This window comes from Caenorhabditis briggsae (assembly GCF_000004555.2).
Source record: "Caenorhabditis briggsae complete genome, chrIV, whole genome shotgun sequence".
Taxonomy (NCBI): domain Eukaryota; kingdom Metazoa; phylum Nematoda; class Chromadorea; order Rhabditida; family Rhabditidae; genus Caenorhabditis; species Caenorhabditis briggsae.
The window spans coordinates 7,067,142-7,089,557 of NC_013487.2; the positions used below are offsets into that span (position 1 = coordinate 7,067,142).

The following is a 22,416-nucleotide window of genomic DNA, read 5'->3' on the forward strand; positions in this document are numbered from 1 at the left end:
GTCGAAGTATTGGACACGGGAAGCGGACCGGGAGAGACCTTTTCTCTCCTCCCTCTCTCTCTCTCCACTTCTTTACACTCTCATGATTTTTCAAGTTCTCTCCAATACCATCTTCTATCTATCTTTCTCTCTTTTCCGATTCTCTCTCTCTCTCTCTCTCTCTCTCTCTCTCTCTCTCTCTCTCTCTCTCTCTCTCTCTCTCTCTCTTTCCGTTTTATTTTACAAAACGACGGAGGATGGCGACGGTTACGACGGTGAGGCGCTCGTCTCCTCACCTTTACTCGGATTGTCTAAGTTTCGTTGATTTATGTGATATTTTCATTCCGAATACTACTATAGATGGGAGACTGATGGTATAGGTGTATAGTTAGTGTATACATACATGTATAATGAGGAAGATAGAGAGACAGAGAAATGGGCGGAAAGACCAAAAATGAAGAAAAAATAAACAATTGGGAAAGTTCTGGAAGTTGGCATAAAAAACTATTGGAACATCAAAATGTGTAATTCAAAAGTTCAGAAACTCAAAAAGTCAGAAAGTCGATACATCAAAAAAAGGAAAATCGAAACTAGCCTGTTCTGAATTTCGGAAATTTAGATATTCGAATTGTGAAAAACTTCATATTCCTGAAATTTAATGTCCAGCAGATGAAGGGATTCTATAAAAGTTTAAAACCAATTCTGAAATTTTTTGCCAACTCGGTGAATCAAAATCTCAGAAATTTACTGTAAACACTCTAATATAAGACTATTTTACTTGCACTTTGAGCTAAGTTATCTCAATTTCTATGAAAGATATTGAAAACACTAAAAGCTAAACTAGACAAAGTGGCAAGAGTGGTAGGAGTAGATGGAAGGGTCTACATTGTATCAAAGCAACAAAATGAAATATCTAGAGACTCAGTAAAGACCTGGACATGGTTAACCCAAAGACAATCTGAGATTCTCTATAATCTCAGATGGCCGGAGCCCGCGGTGCCTACTGGGATCAATAGTGAATCTCTAGATAAAACATAATGAGACAGAAATACAATCTAGACAGTTTGAGTACTGTAGACACTAAAAGCCCAACTAGACGAAGCGGTAGGAGTGGATGGAATGATCGGAAGGGCCTAGAGCTGAGTTTTAAATGTTAATTTTTTTTAGGTTCCTACAGATTTTTTTGATTTTTTGAAGTTTCGCTGTTCGCCTAAGATTTTGGATTCAAGTTCTGAATTTCGGAAAAATTGAATTTCTCAACTTCCAGATTCTACAGAGAAACCGGAAACCCGTGCTCCAATAAGGAATTCATTTTATACCTGATACATTATCAGAAAATTAAAGGAAAGCTCGTATTTTTCTTGCATTCTCATGTCTCCCTCAATTTCTGTATGTTCTATTCCTTTTAAAACTTCAATCCCAAAATGAAATTTATCAATTTACTTTTTTAATAGCTTTGACGGGACCTGCAAAAAAAGTGCTCGAAATTATGATTGAGGAGGCCCTTCTACTACAGGTTTTCCAGGATTTGAAAAAAAAAATCAGTAATCAACTACAGGAAGAATGTTTGATTCAATACCAACCGATCGTATTTATACAATGAATGAACGGTCCGTCGACAAGCCGTCTACGGCCCGCCCGCATCGAGAAGGCGGCGATTAGTCGGTGTTCATCCGTCCGCATTTCTTCAGCCAGCATCTAGCAGCTATCCGCCAGTCCCTCTTCGTCTGTGTCATGCGGAAATCCTGAAAAACGTGAACCTACAGTAACCCGAAAAATTACCTGAAAAAACCATTACGTGACCCATATTCACCCAAATAATTCCACAAGACACCATATCACCAGATACCTCTTCGATCCATCCTTTCCGAATACGGTTCCTCTGAATTTCCCCTGCCAGATAATGCATGGGCTCATATTGCTTCTCGCAGTCATAACAACTTCTGCTCTAGTTACAATGAAAATTGAAATGCATGATCCGAATGGAGCATGTAAGAAATATGTCGAGAAAGGATTGGACTATCTAGAAATCAAGTACGCTCGCATTCTGATGTTTGAAAATGCTGATAAAAAACAGCTATCGAGACCGGTAGTGTAGCAAATCAAATTGCTCTTTGAAATTCACTTCTCTTAAACAGATAATCGGGAATCTCGTTTGCAATCCAGACAAATTCAAAGATAATATCTATCACTTCAAATGTGATGGAATAATGGTAATTGTGAAACATATTGTTTTAATTAATGAATTAAACAATTTCAGGCAAGAATACCTAAGAATACCATAGGTCATTCAATCTCTCTCGCAGTGGCTCCGAAGAAACAAATGATGTTGGGACCAATTGATTATCGTTATCAAGAAGAATCGATGAAACTTGTGGAAAACGGATTTCTGGATGTTGATGCACTGAATTCCCAAAGTTTCCAACCCAATCAACACATTTCGGTGAAAAACATCACAATTTATGATCTCAAAGGACCTGGATGGATTCTGTTCGCCTACTTCACAGTCCATTTTTCTTATTTATGTTGTTTCCAGCGATCACGATTTCGATAGTTGTCAAGGGTTCTGGCCGAGACGATTGATTGGAGATCATGGAGTTTATATGTCAGTTCAGTCTAAATCGCTCGGATATGGCTGGCTACGAATGTATTTCGATCCATCTGGTATCGGTGAAGAAATGGTGTGGATCGTTTAGAATTCTTTTTTGTGTTTTGTGTTTCTCAGGCAGAAAAGTTTATCCAATAAATTACTTCAAACAATCACAGATGTTATGAGAGACTATTTCAGATTACAAATATTTTCGGGGGATTATTATATTACTGTGGCGTAGAAGAATGCAGTTTTTAGACATTGAATGAAAACTTGTTAGATAGAATCAGTTGGAGGTTGAGCAAGCACCATATTGTAGAAATGGTCTGCACTCCAGAAGCTAGCCGGTTTCCAAGCACACCATCCCTTCGAAGTAATTGTCTTGATGTCTTCGGATCCGGTGTAATGAGGATCCAGAATCAGGAATCTGAAAGAAGAGTAACTGGTCACTATGAAAAAGTGGCAGGGGAACTCACTTTGTCTCTCCAGTCATCTCGTTGAAATCTACACCTAGAATAGTATGAGCCAACATGTTTCCTCCGATCATCACAGGAGTTCCAGAAGTTTCGAAATGCCGAGCCAACTCACGAGCTCTCTCGACAACCTCTGCTCCTGAATTTGTAGCAATGAAACGGCACTCCAACTCTGTAAAAATTCAGATTTCTTCGCAAAGGAAGAAATTCGAGAGAACATACTGAGCAACTCGTTGAGCACATAACTGATTTCAGTGCTTCCAATCCATTGACGGGATCCCACAAACTTCTGCTCCTTGTCCCCGATATTGACAAGTGCCTGCTGAATATCTCTGTGACTTGGCACCGGCTTATCAGTGTAGCCATTGAGAATGAACCAACTCCAGATGGTTTGGAAACTACGGTAGGCGCATCCCCATCCACTGTCGTCGATTCCGTCTTGCATGTAGTGGTGGTAGTTGTATGGTCCTTTGACAGCTGTCACCACACCAGCTGGTTGATCTGAAAATGTTTTAAAAATTGTGTGAAGTTGAAATTAATTTATTTTGCTTACAATTGGAAATGGAGAGATGTGGTTCACGAATGAGTTTCTTATTGGTTAAACGAACACTTTCCGAGTGAAGAGGGAGCGACTGGGAGAGACGAAGACAAGGTTTCGATGATGGTAGGTTGAAGAGTTTGTGGAGGCGAATACGGTAGTTTCCTAAAATTGGAAATGTTACAGAATGGGGTTCAATGTCAACTAAATATTACTTTTCTCATTTTCAGTCCATTTCGATGGTAACTGAAGATGAAGAAGGGAAACCCATCCTGGTGGAAGATACGTTGCTGAAGTGGTAGTCGTAACACCTCGCTGAAATCATCAATCTTGATTATTATTCTTATAAAATTGTTTTTACCCCTGATCTAATTCCATTCACAGTCACCATCATTGTGTTATTAGCTCTTCTATTCAACGCTTCCCGTGCTCTTTTGTACAAATCGAACGATGAATCTCCAAAATACGCCGGAAAAACAACCTCTCCAATTGTGACGAGCCGAGTGAAGTGTTTGTTATCCTTGGTAACTTTGACAGTCGGAACCAACTTTTGATCTTCGGTATCATTAGAAGTATCCCGAGTGAGAGATTGCATGGCTGTGAACTCAATGACATCTTTGTATGGAAGAGCTCCTTTCGTGAACTTGTCCATGTATTTCTGTTTGGCAGTTTCCGGTTTGTGCTCACGAATCACCAATTCATGTTCGGCATTCAGATAACTGAATCGGAAGGAAGCCATTGAGAGACGTTCGGCAGCAGACTTGACATCCTCTTGTTCACGTCCAGCACGAAGTGACCATTCGAATCCCACCTTGCTCACACAACTGGCTCCCTCCATTGAGATATGGTCGTTGTTAAAAATCACATTCTGATCCAAGAACTCGCTGGTGTTCTTGTTTTCAAGCATTTTCGACGACAATTGGAGAGTAAATGTTCCATTTCCGATTAGTGTGGATTGCCCATCAATGTTTACGTTTCCGACAAGCTCAATGTCTGAATATATAAATGAATAGTTTAACATGATCCGTTTTATCCTACCGGAGGATAATGAGCTTTCCAGAAACTGCAAATTTGACTCCGTTAAGTCTTCAGCATAAGCGAAGAACACGTGGATGACCTGCTTTCGAGCTTTCCGTCCGAATACAACACCACCAATCGTTGTTTGAGTTTCCGTTGAGTTTGATTTGGAGAAAGATCGAAGATTGGCATAGTTCTAGAAAAACTCAATTCGTACTCTCGAAATTCTTCAACTCTTATCACCTGGAACATTGCCTGTGTATCGATAAACCATAGCTCATTCACAGTTGCTGGTGGAGATTGGGGAGCCATCTTAGTGTATCCGATTACAGAAACAGTTTGAGAGCCTGACATGGCAATCTTCAAAAGATAATCAGTTTATGGAGATTTACCAAAATAGAAGAACAAGTTTTACCAAAATAGAAGGAATCGATTCAGTCATTTATGCGACCAGCGAGCTAAACATTAGAGGGTGCTCATAGAAAAGGGGGATGGGGTAAAACAAAAGCAATAATTTAAATCCCATTTACAAAGCACATAGGATGGGCGGTTTGATCGATAATCGGGAAAAAACGAGGATAATAAATATGTATGTTGCATTTGGCCATTAAGCTTATTGGAATACTGCGAAAACGATTGGGAAAAAGAACAAGCTGTGTAATGCAGCCGTACTTCTAATTCCAACTAAACCCTAATTAATCTTAAATATCACATTAACAACGGAGGGAAATCAAGAAAGGAAAATCCAATAAATCATCGAAAAGGAGCGCAGAGAAGGTTTATATTATTCTTGGAAAGTTGTAGAAGAGCCGTCGATCGATGCTGTGTTCTGAAAAGAGACTTGGGTTAAGAGATTATACGCTTCCGGTGGAGAGGGTGCCTCTGTTGTTATAGGCAACGGAGCGAGTGGTGGCACTCGGCAGGTGATACGAAAATAAGAAGAGTGGGGAGAAAGATGTATTGAATTTAAGAACAATTGAGGTAACACTAAAGGCAATTCTTATAATTTCGCTATTGAGGAGAACTAGACTACCAGTTTGCAAACAACAATTGCCAGCGGTATGTCCGGGGTATTGAACTGATCGAAAATGCCTTACCAACGAGACTCAATAAAGGTGCTGACACGATTGAAGATGGCCCGTCCTCCACGATATGCAAGATATCCCAGAGATCCCCAAACGACAATACGAACAGTTGTTCCGAATACCTGAAACAGATTGAATAGCGTTATTTCTTTTTAGAACAAAGATATTGATTTACAATAGTTCCAAGACTTGGTGGAGGAACAACCATCAATGGATCGAAATCGATGTTAGAGTTCCATTTATTGACGATTCCCGGAGTGTGTCCGATTCCAACGACAGAGACAATTGTTAGCGGTTGATAAGGTTGGCCTGTAGTTCCACGGAGCCATTGAGCTCGTTTCTCGATGGCGTTGCGCAGAACAAGCATGTGAAGAGCATGTGTCATGTAGGCATCGCGTTCCTCGACGAAGATTTGTGAGAGTTGCGGGAAATCATCAGCCATCTCAGCAAGAAGTTGCTCGAGAAGATCTTTTTGTTTGCACCTTTCAACCTGTTCAGCAGTGATCTTTTCCCGATGCGAAAAAGCAACATGAAGAAAGAATCTGATTTTTTGCCAGACAGAGAGCGATGCAAGAGCACGCTGAAGAGTGACTTGAATTGGACGATCACCAAGAACAACACGACAATTCTGAAAACTTTTAGTAAATTGTGGTTTCAAATAATTCGGTAAATAGACTACTTACTTCTGTAGCCACTGCAGCGCGATGAGCAGCACGAAACTCTCCTCCAGGCGCCATGGCCAATTCACGAGTCGCATGAGCAGACATTGAGAGAAGGAGGACGTGGAGGATTCCTTGGATAGCTCCGTTCTGAAATTACTATGAACTTAAGAACTGATAAATGATCTTCTTTCTACAAACCTGCTTCATAGTTTGCATAATTTTTTGAGTATTCAGATCTTTGGCTTCGCTCAAAAGTCTAGCCTCATCCATGGAAATAATCGAAATCCGCGACGGACACAATTCGAGCATCACAAAATCGGGTTGAACGGCCCGAATGGTGTTGGAGACGTCTTCCTGTGATTCTTTGGAGAAGTGTGCAGTTCCAACAAGATATACTGTAGAATCGAGCATTGCTTGTTTCCAAGCTTCATCGGTATCATTGAGAACCGGATTATACGGTGGGATGGACAAGTTAGTCGGCCATTTGAGAACAGTTACTGTGTTGACGTTCGGAACAAAGTTCAAATCTCTTTTGCGGCCGAAGTGATACCCTCCACAAACTGGGTTGTTGACAACGGAACCATCTTCCGTGGCTTCGGGAGCTTGCTCCAGCTCATAATCTAGCTCAACGTCATCCCCAACGTGCTCATCAAAGTTCGACGTAGAATCGGCAAGTGAAATGATGGACTGCTCCGCGGTTTCACTGGCTCCACCAACAACTGAAACTACAAGGAATTAGACAGATAATTAAATTCTAAAGGGAATGTTGAATGAGAACTTACGTCCTTTTTTAGAGTTTATAGTCAGAGAACGCATACGGAAGAGATCCTCTTCAGTCAATTGATCCTCAGATGGTGGAGGAACATCGTTCGGGTCTGGGAATTCGGTTCCGTCCGGGTTCAAGTTGGATGACGATTCCGACATCTGTAAAACCTTATTTTCCTGGATAATTTTATGTTTCCTTTTCTGGACGATTTAGATGATGAACACACTGAAAAATTGAAAGGAAACTCCAAATTTGCAAAAATTAAAAAAAACACAAAGTTTCCATTGAGCATGCTTGCCATGTCTGCGTCTCTCTTCGAGTTTTCTCTCTCACTGGAAACCCTGCCGCACTTCAAAAATGCAAGCGCCGCACGGTTGCATTTTTCGTAAATCTACCCAATCACTTTGAGCCGTTTATGGACCATTTCCTCCAATCAATCGATCTCATTATTTTTTTTTTCAATAGATTGAAAATGAGGGCTATTGATTTTTATGTGTCATAACTTCTTCTCTTGCGATTTCTATTGACTAATTGGCCTCTAAAAATTCATTTTAGGATCTGACCTTTTTAATGAAAACATTTATAATAATTTATCAACTTGCATTTCAGAAATGACTACGGGCAATTTACAAGTGGCAATTTATGGATTTACAACACAGACAAGGACATATGAGCCTGCTGGAATATGCTATGAAGTGAGTTTTTGATTTTCCACCAGAATGTTGCTTCAAAGAGTCGAGTTATGCTCAAACTGTCTACTTCCAGACTCGAATTATCCGTGATAAAATTACCCTCGGCCACTGTACTCTTCCGATTTACAAAAACTCTCCTGTTCCTCAACCTGTAAGCGATAATGAGCGAAAGAAATCTTCAGAGGAGCCAGTAGAGATGCGAAAAGAACTGTTCGATCTTGATAATGAGAAATACGAAAAGTATTTGTTGAAGTTGGATCCAAATGACTGCAAAAGCCAAGATCACTACAAGGTTCTCGGTCTTTCAAAACTTAGATGGCAGGCGACATCGGAGGAAATTCGTTTCTGCTGTAAGTATATTAAATTTAGCTGCGAAAGTAATTGGTTTTTGTTTTTCAGATAGACAAAAAGTTCTAAAGCACCACCCCGATAAGAAGAAGCATCGTGGAATTGTTATGGAGTCGGAAGAATATTTTACTTGCATCACAAAAGCTTATGAACAGATCGGAATGTCGGACGCCAAGCGTCAAGCATTCGACTCCGTTGATCACAAATTCAATGATGCCATCCCAAATGACAAATCGATTAATGCAGATAATTTTTACAACGAGCTGGGACCAATTTTCCAATTGAATTCGAGATGGTCCAGTGTTAAGCCAGTTCCTGAGCTGGGAAAAACTGACGCTACTCGCGAAGCCGTTGAGAACTTCTACGATTTCTGGTTCAACTTCCAGTCCTGGAGAGAGTTCTCGTATTTGGATGAAGAAGATAAAGAGAGAGGAGAGGATCGGTATGAACGTCGTGAAATGGAAAAACAGAACAAGGCAGAGCGAGAACGGCGGAGGAAGGAAGAGGCGAAGAGAATCAGAAAGTTGGTCGATATGGCATATGCGAAGGATCCTAGAATTATGAAGTTCAAAAAGGAACAACAAGCTGTAAGTATTTATTCCAATATTCTCATTGTTCTCATGAATCTTTGTTTCAGAAAAAAGACAAGATCAAGGAGGATCGGCAGCGTGCTATTCGCGAGAAGCAAGAAGCCATCGAACGCGAAAAGCGAGAAAAGGAAGAAGCTGAAGCGAAAATCAAAGAGGAGCAAGAAAGAAAAGCAAAGGAAGAGAGGGTTTGTAAACTATATTTTTCTTTTAATCGATTATCAATTGTTTACAGGAAAGAGAAAAGAAGGAGCGCGATATTGCTAAGAAGGCCATGTCCCAACAACGCAAACGGCTGAAGAAGCTCGCTGAAGAGGCGGGACACTGGACCGAGAATCCACGTGATAAACTGACGGAGATGGAGAGAATCGAACGAATTTGCATTGGTTTCTCCGTTGACCAACTGAGAGAACTCTGTGAGAGAGTAGAGTCTCTCAGCCTTGGATCCGATATTCAGCAAGCTTTGACGGATGCGGAACGTCTGAAGAAGGAAGCTGCTGGAGCTAAAGTGACGATAGCTGAAGACAAAAACAAGGAAAACGAGAAGCAAGTTGAAAAAGAAACTTGGACCAGTGAAGAAATTCAACTTCTCGTAAAGGCATCGAACACTTTCCCACCAGGGACCGTTGAGCGTTGGGTTCAAATCGCTGATTACATCAATGAGCATCGTAAAGACTCGCAAGGATTGCCACCGAAGACAGAAAAACAAGTTATCAAGCAATGTAAAGCAGTTCAGACAATGAACGTAAAACTACCGTCTACGACTCAGAATCAACTCGGAACTGCTCTTCCTGATGAAGATGTATGGTCAGCGACTGAGCAGAAAACTCTAGAAGAAGCACTCAAGAAGCATCCAGCAAGTGATCCAGAACGCTGGGAGAAGATCTCAACTGAAGTGGGTACTAAGACCAAAAAAGCTTGTATTCGACGATTCAAATATCTCGTTCAAATGGTTAAAAACAAGAAATAGCTCGTCTCAAAATATCCGTTATTTTACTTCACTGAAAATCTCGTTTGTTGCCAACCCCTTTAAACCTTTTTTTTTCCAATATCATGTTAGTTTTTCTTTTTCTGTTCTCATATTCATCTTCTTTTAGGCTGTTTTGTTTTGCCTCCTCTATTCATATATCCGAATCCTAACTCGTTGTTTTTTCACCTTTTGACCAATTTTCCCCTACGCCTAGTAGTACTTTTTGTGTACTTTTCCCCTCCCTTCCCCCTCATCTTATCTCTGTTTCACCATTATTGTGTGCACTGCTCAATATTCATGTCTCAGCTATAATCATTAGTAGAACGGTGTCATTTCGTTTTGAATTCAAAATAAATTTTAGTCGAAAAATCAGTACAAAATTTATAGAGTCCAAAAAAGGAAGATTAGTAGTGGCGGTGATGATGATGATAACCTTCCATGTAGATAACTTCCGGTTGTGTATAAATGACTGGTGTAGCAGTTGGATACACAATTGGTTGGATGTTGGGGTAGATGGGTTGGACCATTGGCTGAACAACAGGAACCGGTTGGACCATTGGAACAATTTGTGGTTGAGGGATCATCACAGGTGGTGGTGGAGCGGATGCGACAACGACTGGGGTCGGAGCAACAGCAACTGGAAGAACTACTTCGGTTCCACCTCCATTGTGATGTTTGAAGTTTTCGAAGTGAACTTTTCCAACTCGGATATCTCCACGAATAGTCAATGCAACAATTTTCTTGGGACATTTGTGATGGTGATAGTGGCCGATGTGATGTCCATCCACATGTATCTAAAAATAAATCTATTCAACAGGGGATTCCGTTTAGAGTTGGCTTACCGAATATTTTCTATGCTCATTGTGAATTTTCATACAGAATGGCCTTCCGAAAACAACGTTATTATGATGGTGTTCCTCACGATGCCATCTTCCATGATCCAAATGATTGAATACGATCACATTTTGTCCGTAGAGTCCCATTCGTACAGAAATATGCAAAGCCACTCCATTTTTGGTTGGGAATTCGACAGTGAATCCTCTGAAATTGGTTTTTCTTGTTTTCTAAGTCTATATTCTAATAAAATATATCTTACCCTTGTGGTCCTTGAAACACATCTCCGTGAATTTCAACCGATGAATGGGCTTTCATGCCCTCATAGATTGGAGTGGCAAGAGGAATTGGCTGGAAATAAATTGATACATAAATCCATTTGAACCAAAAAACTTACTGGATTCTCAATGATGTGAACCATTTTTCTAGAATATTGATTTGAATTGAATTCGAAATTCGAAGACGAGAAACCGAAGGAAAACTTCTATTAAGACGGTTCGTTATCGATGAAAAAATTGGGGTTTCGAAAGGAGAAATATGGAAGAATGATAAGAAAAGTGACGACATTTTATGTGAATCACCTAAAAAAGGCCAAACGATGTTTGCTTAAAATCGAGCGACGGTCATTCCAGGCACACCTTGAACTGGAAGAAAAAAACGAGAGCAGAGTTTGATTCCGGAGTCTCTGATTCATTGTTTTAAGTGAATTCATATTTATTTAATCTTCAAAACCAAGTGATGAAATCAAATGAAAAAGTTCGCAATCATAATATAAAGCATATATGAATTATGCAGATACGATTTAGTTAATTCGGTTTGTTCTCCCCTTGAAAGACAACCAATGGTGGATGAATCCACCCATCAGCTTCCGTGAAATACTTGCTATCCTTATCCAATGACATTCCGAAGAACTTTGAAATTTCTTCCATACTCGTGACCTCCAACTTCTTCGCAACCACAAAACTGATGCAACTCATGAATTCAGTACATTGGAAGAAGTTGCTCAGCTCAAGAATCACCTTCAACTCATCAAGAGTCTTTGCGTTGGCATCTGCGAAGTTTTCAACTGTTGGTTTGTCGTTTCCAGTTGGCGTGGAATACGGAAGGATGTGATCCAAGAGGAATTCACCAGCCCATTGTGGAAATTTGATCTCAATGCTATCCGAAAGAACAGTATCCTTTGTTTCCCAGTCATCCTGGAAATCAGTATTGTTTTTAAATACCGTAAAACCTGTAATAGTAGGTATCCTTAAAAGTTAAGCTTTGAGCCAATTTATGTCGGTTATGGATTCCTTCTATTAAAGGTTTTACTGTAATTTAATTTGCTGAAAACTCACTCCAAGGCATTCCATAGAATTGACCAATATCGGAATCGCCTTCACAATCTCCTTGTTGGTAAGGACGAATGGCTCTTTTTTATCCAAGAAGAGAAGTGGAACCTCGCATTTCGTCATTGTTGGACTTTGAAAGAAATGTTATTTAGTGAATGGAATCTTAACAGTTTTTCAAAACGAAAATAAGAACAGCAATTGAAAGTTGGAGATGAATTTTAAAAAAGTATTTCGTGCGAAAGAGCCTCGTTCAGAAGACATCGTGGAAAGGCATGGCAACATTCAGAGACGCAGGACAGTAGCGAAACCAGGCCAGGCTATCGACTTTTTAGACAGGAAGAAAAGAAAAAAAAATTAGAAATTGTGGCATACTGGGATCAGATAAATTTTTGAAATTGCAAAGATTAAGGTGAGCCGAATTTATTATATTAGGTTGGTAAGAAAGTAATGCGCATTTTTGATTTATTTTAACCTCACACAAAACTAAAACAAGAGGATATCAATCAGAGGGCTTTTCTTCATAATTTTCGGCCACTTACTGCCAACGCATGAACAAAGTTTCGACGTCTCTCTTGAAGAACTACACCAGCTGTAATTCGAAGTAGTTAGTACCAAACGCGCATTACTTTTTCACCAACATTATATATTCCGTTCAGATTCACATTATGGTTTATCAATCATGTAAATGAAATTTCATAAACCTAAAACAATTTCGCAACCTTTTTTGTCGAATTGCCTGGAGTTGAGGTTGGGCTCCAGCCTAATATGGAAACGCGAAAAAAAAACATCGAAAAGTAGCTCAATCGGAGAATCAGGTGTCAAAAAAAGGTTTCCTTGATTGAGGCAGTGAATCATTAAAACACATGTTGCTCGTAACACAAAAACAAACGTATTGGTTCTCATTCAACACACTAATTGTATGTTCATGGAACACTTTTGAAGCTGGATTCTTATTTAAAAAATTAAAATTTCAATTAATCTGGTGTTGGGCAAAAAAGGATCCATAGAATCCTCAACTGGTTGAATGTGTTTTCTAAAGTTGTACGAAAGTATAGTAGTCAGCAGTAAATCATTCTGTGGCTCGAGGCCGAAAAAGAAATCTACAGTGTTCTGAAAATCAGAGATCACCTTTTAGTTATGAGAACCTATGTTTTGCTTTGCCTTATGAGAATACATACATTTTGACAAGGGAAGGTTTTTTAGACAAAGGTTGAGAATTTGCTCAAAATTTGCATACTTATAGTTTAAGACATGCTCTATACGATGACGAAAAAATTTTTAGCCCGTTCTCACTCCCAGGCCGAAAAACTTTGTCTGAAATTTTGGGCCGATTTCGGTGCGCTGGGGATTTCGGCTTCCCCTTCCGTCCTCTACCAATTCCGCGTTAGAGAAAAATATCGGTTGTGTGGTGTTGTGGTAAGAAGGCGACTCACTAGGATTGACTATGCTGGTTCGAACCCCACTGTGGTAAAATTTTTAAAGCATTTTTTGAAACTAATTTTTCATTCCAAGTTTGCCCCCCTAGGCACTATATGACACTTTTTGATTAATTTCAAAAGGTTTCAAAGAAAAAAAGATTTCATGAGAGTTTGAGGAAAAAGCTAATGTCTTTTCGACCGGTTCTTACATCCTCGTAAAAACGCAAATTTCGGTCACTGAAAGTTGCTCAATTTTGCTCTTTTTGAGGTGGAGTACTGTTAAATCGATCACATAAAAGAATTGAACCTATTTCTATAAGTTGCAGTAAATTTCAAGCGATATTTCAGAAATTAGGGACGGTCAAAGTTCTAACAACAATCAGATTTTGGAGATTTTTTGAGCCCAAAGACAACATTGGGCTGAAAAAATTTGTCAGAATGCTATTTTTATCGTTTCTGAATAATTGGAACGTTTTTTCGCACTTTTCAAAAAATTTTTAAAAAATCATTGGTGATTTTTTTCAAAATTGTTCAAAAAGAATTTTTTTTGAAAATGTTTAAAAGTTACTTTAGAAGATAGAAAAATGTCCAAAAATGAGTTTTGCACTCAAGCAAATCCTGAAAAACTAATTTTTAACCTCGAAAAATGCATGTTTTTGGCCAAAATTTAGTACTGAAAGCACTTTCAGAGGCCATATTTCCGCTCCTTTCGAGAACAGGCTAAAAATTTTTTGGATTCGGATTCAGCATGTTCGAAAGTACCTTTGTACGAATTTCGGGCAAATTCTCAACCGTTGTCTGAAAAACTTTCCCTTGTGAGATGAAAATCATTTATTGGGTGTGTGTTTTTTCATATAATACACATATTCGGGAAAGTCAGACATCTCATTGGTTGTTGGTCAATTTCTGTGTTGGAGCAGCAGAAGGAGATGATGGTCCCTGGAAAAAAGAATATAGTTTCTAGAGATCTTGATTTGAATATTACCTTATTAGATCCCCATCCATAGTAAGCAGTTGGATAAGCAGCAGCTCCATAAGCATAAGCATATGGATATGCAGAAATAGGAGAAGGATAATAGTAAGGAGAGGATACAACTTCTGGAGTGTAGACGACTTGCGATGAAGAAATACAGAAAAGAGCTACAGCCAAAACGATCAAACACTTTTGGAACATTTTTAGATTCTCGGAGAGACCTGGAAAGTGATTTGAAGTTAGAAGAGTTCCCATAATTATACCAAGATTTTCTATTTGAACAACCTCTTGATTCAATAAACTTTACTCTTACCACCTTTTCGGCAAGGATTAAGGAAAGTTTGCGCATGATCTTTTTATAGATTACATTTATAACCATTTACATGATTTCAGGATCTAGAGACAAGGCGACGAAATTAGCTTTCAAGCTATAATAATCTCTCCAGAAGATCAGTATCAAAAACTCATGAGACTACTGTAGTTTAATCGAGCAAATAGTGGAGTACGCAACATTTGAAACAAATAGAACACCCAATAACTGGTTATTTATCTTTAGCAACTTGCAAGCTGTTTGAACTTAAAAAAGAGAAAGCACACAATGAGAATCTATATAAGTGGGAACTCTTCCAACTTCAAATCACTTTCCGAGTCTCTAATCTAAAAATGTTCCAAAAGTGTTTGATCGTTTTGGCTGTTGCTTTTTTCTGTATTTCTTCATCGCAAATCGTCTACACTCCAGAAGTTGTATCCTCTCCTTACTATTATTCTTCTCCGATTTCTGCATATCCATATGCTTATGCTTATGGAGCTGCTGCTTATCCAACTGCTTACTATGGATGGGGATCTAATAAGGTAATATTCAAATCAAGATCTCTAGAAACTATATTCTTTTTTCCAGGGACCATCATCTCCTTCTGCTGCTCCAACACAGAAATTGACCAACAATCAATGAGATGTCTGACTTTCCTGAATATGTGTATTATATGAAACAAAATCACACCCAATAAATGCTTTCCATTTGAAACATTGTATTATCTCACATTTGTTAAGATATCTTCGATGTTCGAAACACTGTGGATTTCTCTTTCTGCTTTGAGCAACATCCATCAGAGTGATTTACTGCTGACTACTACTTTCGTACTACTTCAGACAACACATTCAACTACTTGATGTTTCCATGGATCCCTTTTTGCCTAAAACACTATTCACTTTCTCTCCGAACTTCATTTCAGTTTTAAAAATGCCGTCTCTAGTAAATTTTCTCTGTTTCGCTTTCTGTATTTATCTAGTTGTTGGGCAGGTGCGGGAAATTTTTATTATGTGTAGTCTATTCAGATGTTTAGGAGAAACCACAGATGTTGCTATTCCAAGGATCTGTGAATTCAACTAATCAATGCATTCAAACGAATATCACAAACACTACTGTCTGTACAATCTCATGCGCTAAAAATAAAAGTTGCTTAGTAGATGAGTGTATATATAAAGTTTACTTAAACTCTTATTTCAGCTAACGGTAATGAAACCAAGTCAATGTATTCATTGTAATTACGGAATGGTTTCTTCTCTCACTCGTGGCCCTAGTGAAACATATATCTCTCTGAAAGTGAATATTTCATTTGAATTTTATTTGAAATTTAAGCTTTTCAATTAAGGTCAGTCATGGATTCAAACCCCTGATCAAAAATAATCACAACTACAACTATTACTTTGATTTTTCGATTCTTATCGATCTAGGTGGTTCAATCGATAGGTCTTCCTACGACAAAAATGTTGGTACTTGCCCGGAGGGCACTACTGGTCTGAAAACCTGTGAAACTGGATACGAGATGTTTCTAAGAGGAGAAGTTTGGTATTGTCTCAAGGTTGGCTACTTGCAGATCTCCACTAATGTATATTCTTAGATCATCGTAAATGATTAAATCAAACGGAAGGACAAAAACTATGTGGAAAAGAAGGTGCAGCGTTGAGTGGCCTAGAGACGGATGATGAACATAGTTTTGTGAACGGTAATTAATTTTACAAATGGGATTGGAAAAGTTCAATTTCAGCAAGTGTCCATGTTTTACTGAGATCCAACGAAAAGTCTAAAAATGCTACATGGGGACTTTGGATTTCGGGAACAAAAAAAGATGAATGTGAGAAGGAGAATACCACAGAACCAGGACCTTGTGAAGGAATTAATGTGAAATTCCAAGTTTAAACTTACAAAAAAAACTCATTTTTTCCAGGGATTCGATTTCGAGGACAAAACGCTTCAACAGAAGAATGGATACAAATGGTTTGATGGAGAGCCGAATAACTTGGACAAAAAACAATATTGTATTTATATGATGATTGGTGGGCTAAATATTAAAAAAGGGAAATTGGATGATGCTGGGTAATACTTATATTCTCTTTTTTGGTGTTTTGAAACAAATTTCAGATGTGAGGTTGTAGACGGTTTTTTAAAACGAGCAGTATTATGTGGAAAGGAAGCTACATAAGGAACTTTTCTTTCACGCGATAATTCTCCCTAACTCTGTGGATCCTCGTGGAATTTCAGCTCTCTCCCTGTCTCTCTGAATAAACTAATTAAAATTCTCCAGTTAATTGAATCTTCTAATAAATATGTCCCCTGTTGCTTTCTTTGTTTTTCTATATATTCTGATTACTCCTATTCTTACGATAAATTCGACTTCGAATTCTTCCTTTTTTCCTACCCGGGAAGACGAAGAAGAAATATTCCGTTTGATGTTTGAAGCACAAGATTTGTATAGGCAAAGTTCGATTTTTAAAATTTTTGATTTGACCTGGAAAACCAAATTCAGACAATTATCGGAAGTCAATAAGAGATTTCAACATTGACTGGGAAAATTGTGATGAGAAATATCGGTGGCCAGGTGTGGAATCGCTTTGAAAAGTTCTGCAAACTTCAATTCTTCAGCATGTTGTTTATGGTCGGAAAAGAAGATGTTCCAAAGAACCACTTCAGATTGTGCATATATAAAAGGAGATGTCATTTTAGAGAAGAATGACGATGCATTAATTTTCCAGGTGATCTTCTTCAGAACATTTCTTCAGAAAGCTCTCATCCTTACCTTGTTTTCAGTCCCTACTTGATCTTCGAGAAATCCAAGGAAGTCTCGTTCTCCGAAACACGACGTTCCTAGAATTCGGTCTTCCATCTCTTCAGAAACTAGGGTTTGCTGGTTATACGATGAACGGAAAACGTCAAGACGCTGCTTTGATAATTGAAAACAACCCATACTTGATGCATTTGAGATTGAGAAGAGTGAGTCAAATTGTGAAGCATGAGGATCAGAAGTATGCAATAATCCGAGGGAATCCAAGAATCAAAATCGATGAGAAACAATACGAGATTTTGAAAGTAGCATCTAATGGGAGTACTGATTTTGACCAATTTGAGTTTCCACAAGGTATCCAGTTTCAGAAATTATGGCTTTCAACTAATCTTGAATTTCAGAAATATATGTCCGTCATCTTCTGTATGAGCTCTGGCCGTATTGTTTGTTTGGATTCATGATAATTGTTGTGTTCACACATCATTTTATTATGCTAGAAGTCAACGAAAGTCGTGTTAAGGTTAAATTGAAATTCCCACCTTATAAAATGTTATATTTTTAACAGAAAAAGGAACAGGAGATGATCGATTGTTTAGTGAAAATGAGAGATGCCACTCTAGCTGCCGAGTTGTTGTAAATCAGCTAGCTACAGTAATCTAATCTATTTACGTTTTCAGAATTCAAACTCCGATGGATGTCACTTTAGCGGTTTGTTTGTTTTATTGGTTTCCCTTTCAGAAGTTCATTACAGTTCGACACGGATGTTCTTCATTTATGCACAGACCAAACTGAATTAATCAAAAAGATCGAAAAGCTATTGGATCAGGAGATGGCAGATTTTAAAGATGAGAGTCTGGAAGAAGTTACAGCCAAGTCACCGAAATAATCGTTTGTATTTTTCTGTGCTTATTATGGCAAAAGCTCCAGTTATAAATTGTATTTTTGAATCGTATAATACACATATGAATTTGATTTCGGCAAAAAAAGGACCCATGGAAACATCAAGTGGTTGAAATGTGTTGTCTGAAGTAGTATGAAAGTAGTAGCCAGCAGTAAGTCACACTGATGAATGTTGCTCAAAGCAGAGAAAAAATGTTTTGAACATCCTTCATTAATTATGAGAGTCTAAATTATGCTCTGCCTTACGAAAATAGATTTGAAATGGAAAACATTTATTGGATGTTTGTGTGTGTTTTTTCATATAATACACATATTCGGGAAAGTCAGACATCTCATTGATTGTTGGTCAATTTCTGTGTTGGAGCAGCAGAAGGAGATGATGGTCCCTGGAAAAAAGAATATAGTTTCTAGAGATCTTGATTTGAATATTACCTTATTAGATCCCCATCCATAGTAAGCAGTTGGATAAGCAGCAGCTCCATAAGCATAAGCATATGGATATGCAGAAATCGGAGAAGAATAATAGTAAGGAGAGGATACAACTTCTGGAGTGTAGACGATTTGCGATGAAGAAATACAGAACAGAGCAACAGCCAAAACGATCAAACACTTTTGGAACATTTTTAGATTAGAGACTCGGAAAGTGATTTGAAGTTGGAAGAGTTCCCACTTATATAGATTCTCATTGTGTGCTTTCTCTTTTTTAAGTTCAAACAGCTTGCAAGTTGCTAAAGATAAATAACCAGTTATTGGGTGTTCTATTTGTTTCAAATGTTGCGTACTCCACTATTTGCTCGATTGAACTACAGTAGTCTCATGAGTTTTTGAGACTGATCTTCTAGAAAAATTATGCTGAATCGTAATCTAATTCTATCGCCTTTGCTGTGAATTATAAAAGAATGTTAGCCTTTTTATTAATGTAATCTATAAAAAGATCATGTGCAAACATCTCTTAATCCTTGCCGAGAAGGTGTCAAGAGTAAAGTTTATTGAATCAAGGGAGTCTATACAAATAGAAATCTTTGGTATAAAAATGTTAACTTTTCTTACTCAAATCACTTTCCAGGTCTCTCCGAGAATCTAAAAATGTTCCAAAAGTGTTTGATCGTTTTGGCTGTTGCTTTTTTCTGTATTTCTTCATCGCAAATCGTCTACACTCCAGAAGTTGTATCCTCTCCTTACTATTATTCTTCTCCTATTTCTGCATATCCATATGCTTATGCTTATGGAGCTGCTGCTTATCCAACTGCTTACTATGGATGGGGATCCAATAAGGTAATATTCAAATCAAGATCTTCAGTAATTCCATTTTTTCAGGGGCAATCATCTCCTTCTGCTGCTCCAACACAGAAATTCACCAATAATCAATGAGAGATTTCAATCCAATTCATATGTGTATACAGTACCAACTTAATAAACGTTTGACTGAAATTGTTGCTGTTTTGAGACTCTGTAAAAATCGCTAGAAAAAAAAATTTTAGAATTGTAAACATTTTTATCACGATTAAAGAAAAGGTAAACAAGTAAATATCATAATAATTTTGATTTCCAAAAAACCGGAAAACCTTTTTGGCATGCAATAGAAAAAAACTAGCGGCAAATTGGGAGCAATACAACGAGAAAAGATCTGCGAAAAGCTTTGGAAAGGAGAAAAAGGTGGCAATGAAATAAATAGTACATGAAAAATGCAAAAATCTATTGTTTTTTCTTCTCTTCCTGTTTTTTGGCTGGTTGTCCTCCCCAGATATCAGCGAATGCAAGGGTTCCAGCGAACACGAGCAATGCTCCAACCCAGTGTTGAGCTGAAAAGTGGAAATTATTATTTATCGAGGTTCTGATTGAGTTGAAAATTTACCTGTGAATGGATTTTTGAAATAAACAATCGAAACAATCAGTGAGAGGAATTTACGAAGTGTGACGACAAGTGTGACCGTCAGTGAATCAACACGAGAATTCAGTTGGTAAACATACTTGATGCATCCGTACCTGGAAAAAATTGGATTCGATTTTAGATGAAGCTATTGAACACTCACTGAAGAACACAACTAGCAAACAAGTCAACCCAAAGAGAAGGAACTCCGGGAATCAAAGCATATGGTGCACTTGCGCTAAGCTTGGTTGAAGCTGAGACTATGTCACCGCCCATGACAAGGAAGAATGGGAGAGACACAAAGTGCTGAAAATATATATTTCTTCGTAATTCAACAGATTATGGGATAACCGTAATGAACATTGCCTCATCGGGATGTTTTCCGTATTTCTCGTACATTTGTTGCTGGCAAATAGCCAAGTATGCCGAAGCTAAAAGAGCGAAAGTAAGCATTGCAATTCCAATAGACCACTCTTTATAGTGTTTCGATGCTTCTTCCATCGAAAGCCCTGAATCTCCTTGAGATGACGTGGCAAGTGTGCAGATGACGATTCCAACGGTAATGGCAAATACGGAGATGTACTTGCGAGCCGAGTAACTTTTCCCGACAATAACAACGGAGAGAATCAGTGTGGCAAGAAGGGAACCCTGCAAGCATTCATGGATTTACAACTGCTTTGTGCCTTCTGAGTTGAATATACCGATCTGAAAATAATATGCAATGGAACCGGCACATGGAAATTGAGAGCCTGATTATTGACGACGTTAACGATGAAGAACATGCTTACAGTTTTGAAATAGCCTCTGAAAGATTTAGGAGTGTGTGTAAAATAAGTTTTCGAGATTCTCACTCCAATGGAATTTGATTTTTTACTGTGAAGAATTTCGATGTGAATACGAGTCCAATGGATGAGATGAACAAGAACGTGGAGAACGTCATCAGGTTCATCGCGGCTGGCTCTTGTCTGAAATTAGATTTTTGATATTTTATCGTTTTTTGTATTTTATCTATTTTCCCGTTTTTTGCACTTTGAAGTGTGTCTTGTCTACGAAGTCACAAACATTTTTTTATCAATCTCGTCTTTCATATTTAGTACCCAACCGGTTTTTGAAATGATGATTTTGGTACTTTTGTAGGGTAGTTTGTAGGTTCCAAACTTACTTGGCAATGTTCTCCACAAAAACCATACATCCCATACAGCTACCGAGTACACCGAGAATCGGTGCTGCCGCAGACGCCATGGCTTCTGAAACAACATATTTAACATCATACTTGTGGAAAAGATGGCCGGCCCGCGGGCCGGGCCGGGCCATGGCCGGGCTGAGATTTTTCTGAAAGCGGGCCGGAAAAAATTACACATGGCCGGCCCGCGGGCCGGCCCGCTTTTTGAAAATTTTGAAATTTTCGAGCGAATCATCATTTTTCAAGATGGTTTTTCTTCTTAGTGAATGAAAATCCACACTAGAGGCCGATACTGTCGACAAAAACTGTTTTGAAGTCGTAATTAGAAAAAAAGTTTCATCCTTGGCTTAATGAAGTTTGATTTTTTTTTGCTAAAAATTCAATTAAATTAACTTTTTCGGATGGTTGTATGCATTTAAATTAATATTTGTGCCATTATAAATATTTTGGCACATTCGAAAAATAAAATTATCGAAAAGTTGTCCTAGGCGGGCCGAGCGGGCCGGGCCGGGCCGAAAGTTTTGAGGCAAGCGGGCCGGCCCGGCCATCCACATGTATGTTTAACAGAAGATGAGAAGGAAAATCAGAAAAAAAAAATGTTTGGTAGAACGGGGGTTATACAAAGTCAAATACAATAATTTATGCGATTTTTTCAATGGAGAAAACAAACAAAAAGGCTTCTGAACGGCTTAAATGATCACTGTCTAGGAAGTCAGAAAAGGAATCTTTACACTTGAAAAAAGCAATGAAATTGCACAATGTTTGGTAAGAAAAACCTTCAAACGATTTCATCAAAGACCTTTTTATATGAGAAACTTCTCTTGCATCATTCGAAATATTTGGAAAAAAGGGAACCAATGAAACCCACCACAAACTACAATTGTACTTGTGTCTTTTGTGTGTCGAGAGATGGCGAACAAAAAGTGATTGGAACTGCCAGCGATTGGGGAGGTAAAGAGAATAAAAGTACGGAGAGGCGCAGGGATGAAGAGAAGAAAAGTAATTTGAACGAGGTCATCTGGATGAGAGGAAGTTTCATCTCGATGCATCCCTTCTGGACGGCTTATGGGGTGGATGAGAATATTGAATAAGGAAAATTGTTTATTTTTATAGTGTCTCGCATAGAGTTGGCAACGGG

At 38.4% G+C, this 22,416-nt stretch overlaps 11 protein-coding genes across 11 annotated transcripts; 5 read left to right on the forward strand and 6 right to left on the reverse strand.

Annotated features, from left to right (window-relative positions):
* Positions 1-1,882: 1,882 nt before the first annotated feature.
* Positions 1,883-2,675, forward strand: CBG05411 (the record flags this gene model as incomplete). The annotated part of the gene is made up of 3 exons (XM_002633498.1): positions 1,883-2,068; positions 2,240-2,469; positions 2,516-2,675. The coding sequence occupies 3 exons, from the start codon at positions 1,883-1,885 to the stop codon at positions 2,673-2,675; spliced, it is 576 nt and encodes a 191-aa protein (XP_002633544.1).
* Positions 2,676-2,845: 170 nt separating this feature from the next.
* Positions 2,846-4,951, reverse strand: CBG05410 (the record flags this gene model as incomplete). Its single annotated transcript, XM_002633497.1, has 8 exons — positions 2,846-2,996; positions 3,046-3,214; positions 3,265-3,543; positions 3,596-3,745; positions 3,796-3,895; positions 3,942-4,573; positions 4,619-4,793; positions 4,841-4,951. 8 exons carry the CDS (start codon positions 4,949-4,951, stop codon positions 2,846-2,848), a joined length of 1,767 nt encoding a protein of 588 aa, XP_002633543.1.
* Positions 4,952-5,690: 739 nt separating this feature from the next.
* On the reverse strand, positions 5,691-7,268 carry CBG05409 (the record flags this gene model as incomplete). The annotated part of the gene is made up of 5 exons (XM_045235423.1): positions 5,691-5,804; positions 5,858-6,310; positions 6,366-6,491; positions 6,543-7,063; positions 7,127-7,268. 5 exons carry the CDS (start codon positions 7,266-7,268, stop codon positions 5,691-5,693), a joined length of 1,356 nt encoding a protein of 451 aa, XP_045092929.1.
* Positions 7,269-7,721: 453 nt separating this feature from the next.
* On the forward strand, positions 7,722-9,707 carry Cbr-dnj-11 (the record flags this gene model as incomplete). The annotated part of the gene is made up of 5 exons (XM_002633495.1): positions 7,722-7,805; positions 7,876-8,152; positions 8,202-8,737; positions 8,788-8,925; positions 8,973-9,707. The coding sequence occupies 5 exons, from the start codon at positions 7,722-7,724 to the stop codon at positions 9,705-9,707; spliced, it is 1,770 nt and encodes a 589-aa protein (XP_002633541.1).
* A 404-nt stretch (positions 9,708-10,111) lies between these two features.
* Cbr-lec-11 lies at positions 10,112-10,962 on the reverse strand (the record flags this gene model as incomplete). The annotated part of the gene is made up of 4 exons (XM_002633494.1): positions 10,112-10,501; positions 10,550-10,748; positions 10,804-10,892; positions 10,939-10,962. The coding sequence occupies 4 exons, from the start codon at positions 10,960-10,962 to the stop codon at positions 10,112-10,114; spliced, it is 702 nt and encodes a 233-aa protein (XP_002633540.1).
* A 385-nt stretch (positions 10,963-11,347) lies between these two features.
* On the reverse strand, positions 11,348-11,995 carry CBG05406 (the record flags this gene model as incomplete). The annotated part of the gene is made up of 2 exons (XM_002633493.1): positions 11,348-11,737; positions 11,879-11,995. 2 exons carry the CDS (start codon positions 11,993-11,995, stop codon positions 11,348-11,350), a joined length of 507 nt encoding a protein of 168 aa, XP_002633539.1.
* Positions 11,996-14,175: 2,180 nt separating this feature from the next.
* On the reverse strand, positions 14,176-18,846 carry Cbr-nspb-2 (the record flags this gene model as incomplete). The annotated part of the gene is made up of 2 exons (XM_002633490.1): positions 14,176-14,229; positions 18,658-18,846. 2 exons carry the CDS (start codon positions 18,844-18,846, stop codon positions 14,176-14,178), a joined length of 243 nt encoding a protein of 80 aa, XP_002633536.1.
* On the forward strand, positions 14,927-19,596 carry CBG05402 (the record flags this gene model as incomplete). Its single annotated transcript, XM_002633489.1, has 2 exons — positions 14,927-15,115; positions 19,543-19,596. The coding sequence occupies 2 exons, from the start codon at positions 14,927-14,929 to the stop codon at positions 19,594-19,596; spliced, it is 243 nt and encodes an 80-aa protein (XP_002633535.1).
* Positions 15,504-16,746, forward strand: CBG05405 (the record flags this gene model as incomplete). Its single annotated transcript, XM_002633492.1, has 6 exons — positions 15,504-15,563; positions 15,771-15,866; positions 15,916-16,072; positions 16,312-16,445; positions 16,492-16,640; positions 16,686-16,746. 6 exons carry the CDS (start codon positions 15,504-15,506, stop codon positions 16,744-16,746), a joined length of 657 nt encoding a protein of 218 aa, XP_002633538.1.
* CBG05404 lies at positions 16,871-18,211 on the forward strand (the record flags this gene model as incomplete). Its single annotated transcript, XM_002633491.1, has 8 exons — positions 16,871-17,024; positions 17,071-17,142; positions 17,187-17,296; positions 17,352-17,679; positions 17,727-17,845; positions 17,891-17,958; positions 18,003-18,033; positions 18,077-18,211. The coding sequence occupies 8 exons, from the start codon at positions 16,871-16,873 to the stop codon at positions 18,209-18,211; spliced, it is 1,017 nt and encodes a 338-aa protein (XP_002633537.1).
* A 324-nt stretch (positions 19,597-19,920) lies between the features above and the next one.
* Positions 19,921-21,337, reverse strand: Cbr-nstp-2 (the record flags this gene model as incomplete). The annotated part of the gene is made up of 7 exons (XM_002633488.1): positions 19,921-20,027; positions 20,081-20,211; positions 20,259-20,401; positions 20,447-20,743; positions 20,797-20,899; positions 20,947-21,060; positions 21,258-21,337. The coding sequence occupies 7 exons, from the start codon at positions 21,335-21,337 to the stop codon at positions 19,921-19,923; spliced, it is 975 nt and encodes a 324-aa protein (XP_002633534.1).
* Between the last annotated feature and the right edge of the window lie 1,079 nt (positions 21,338-22,416).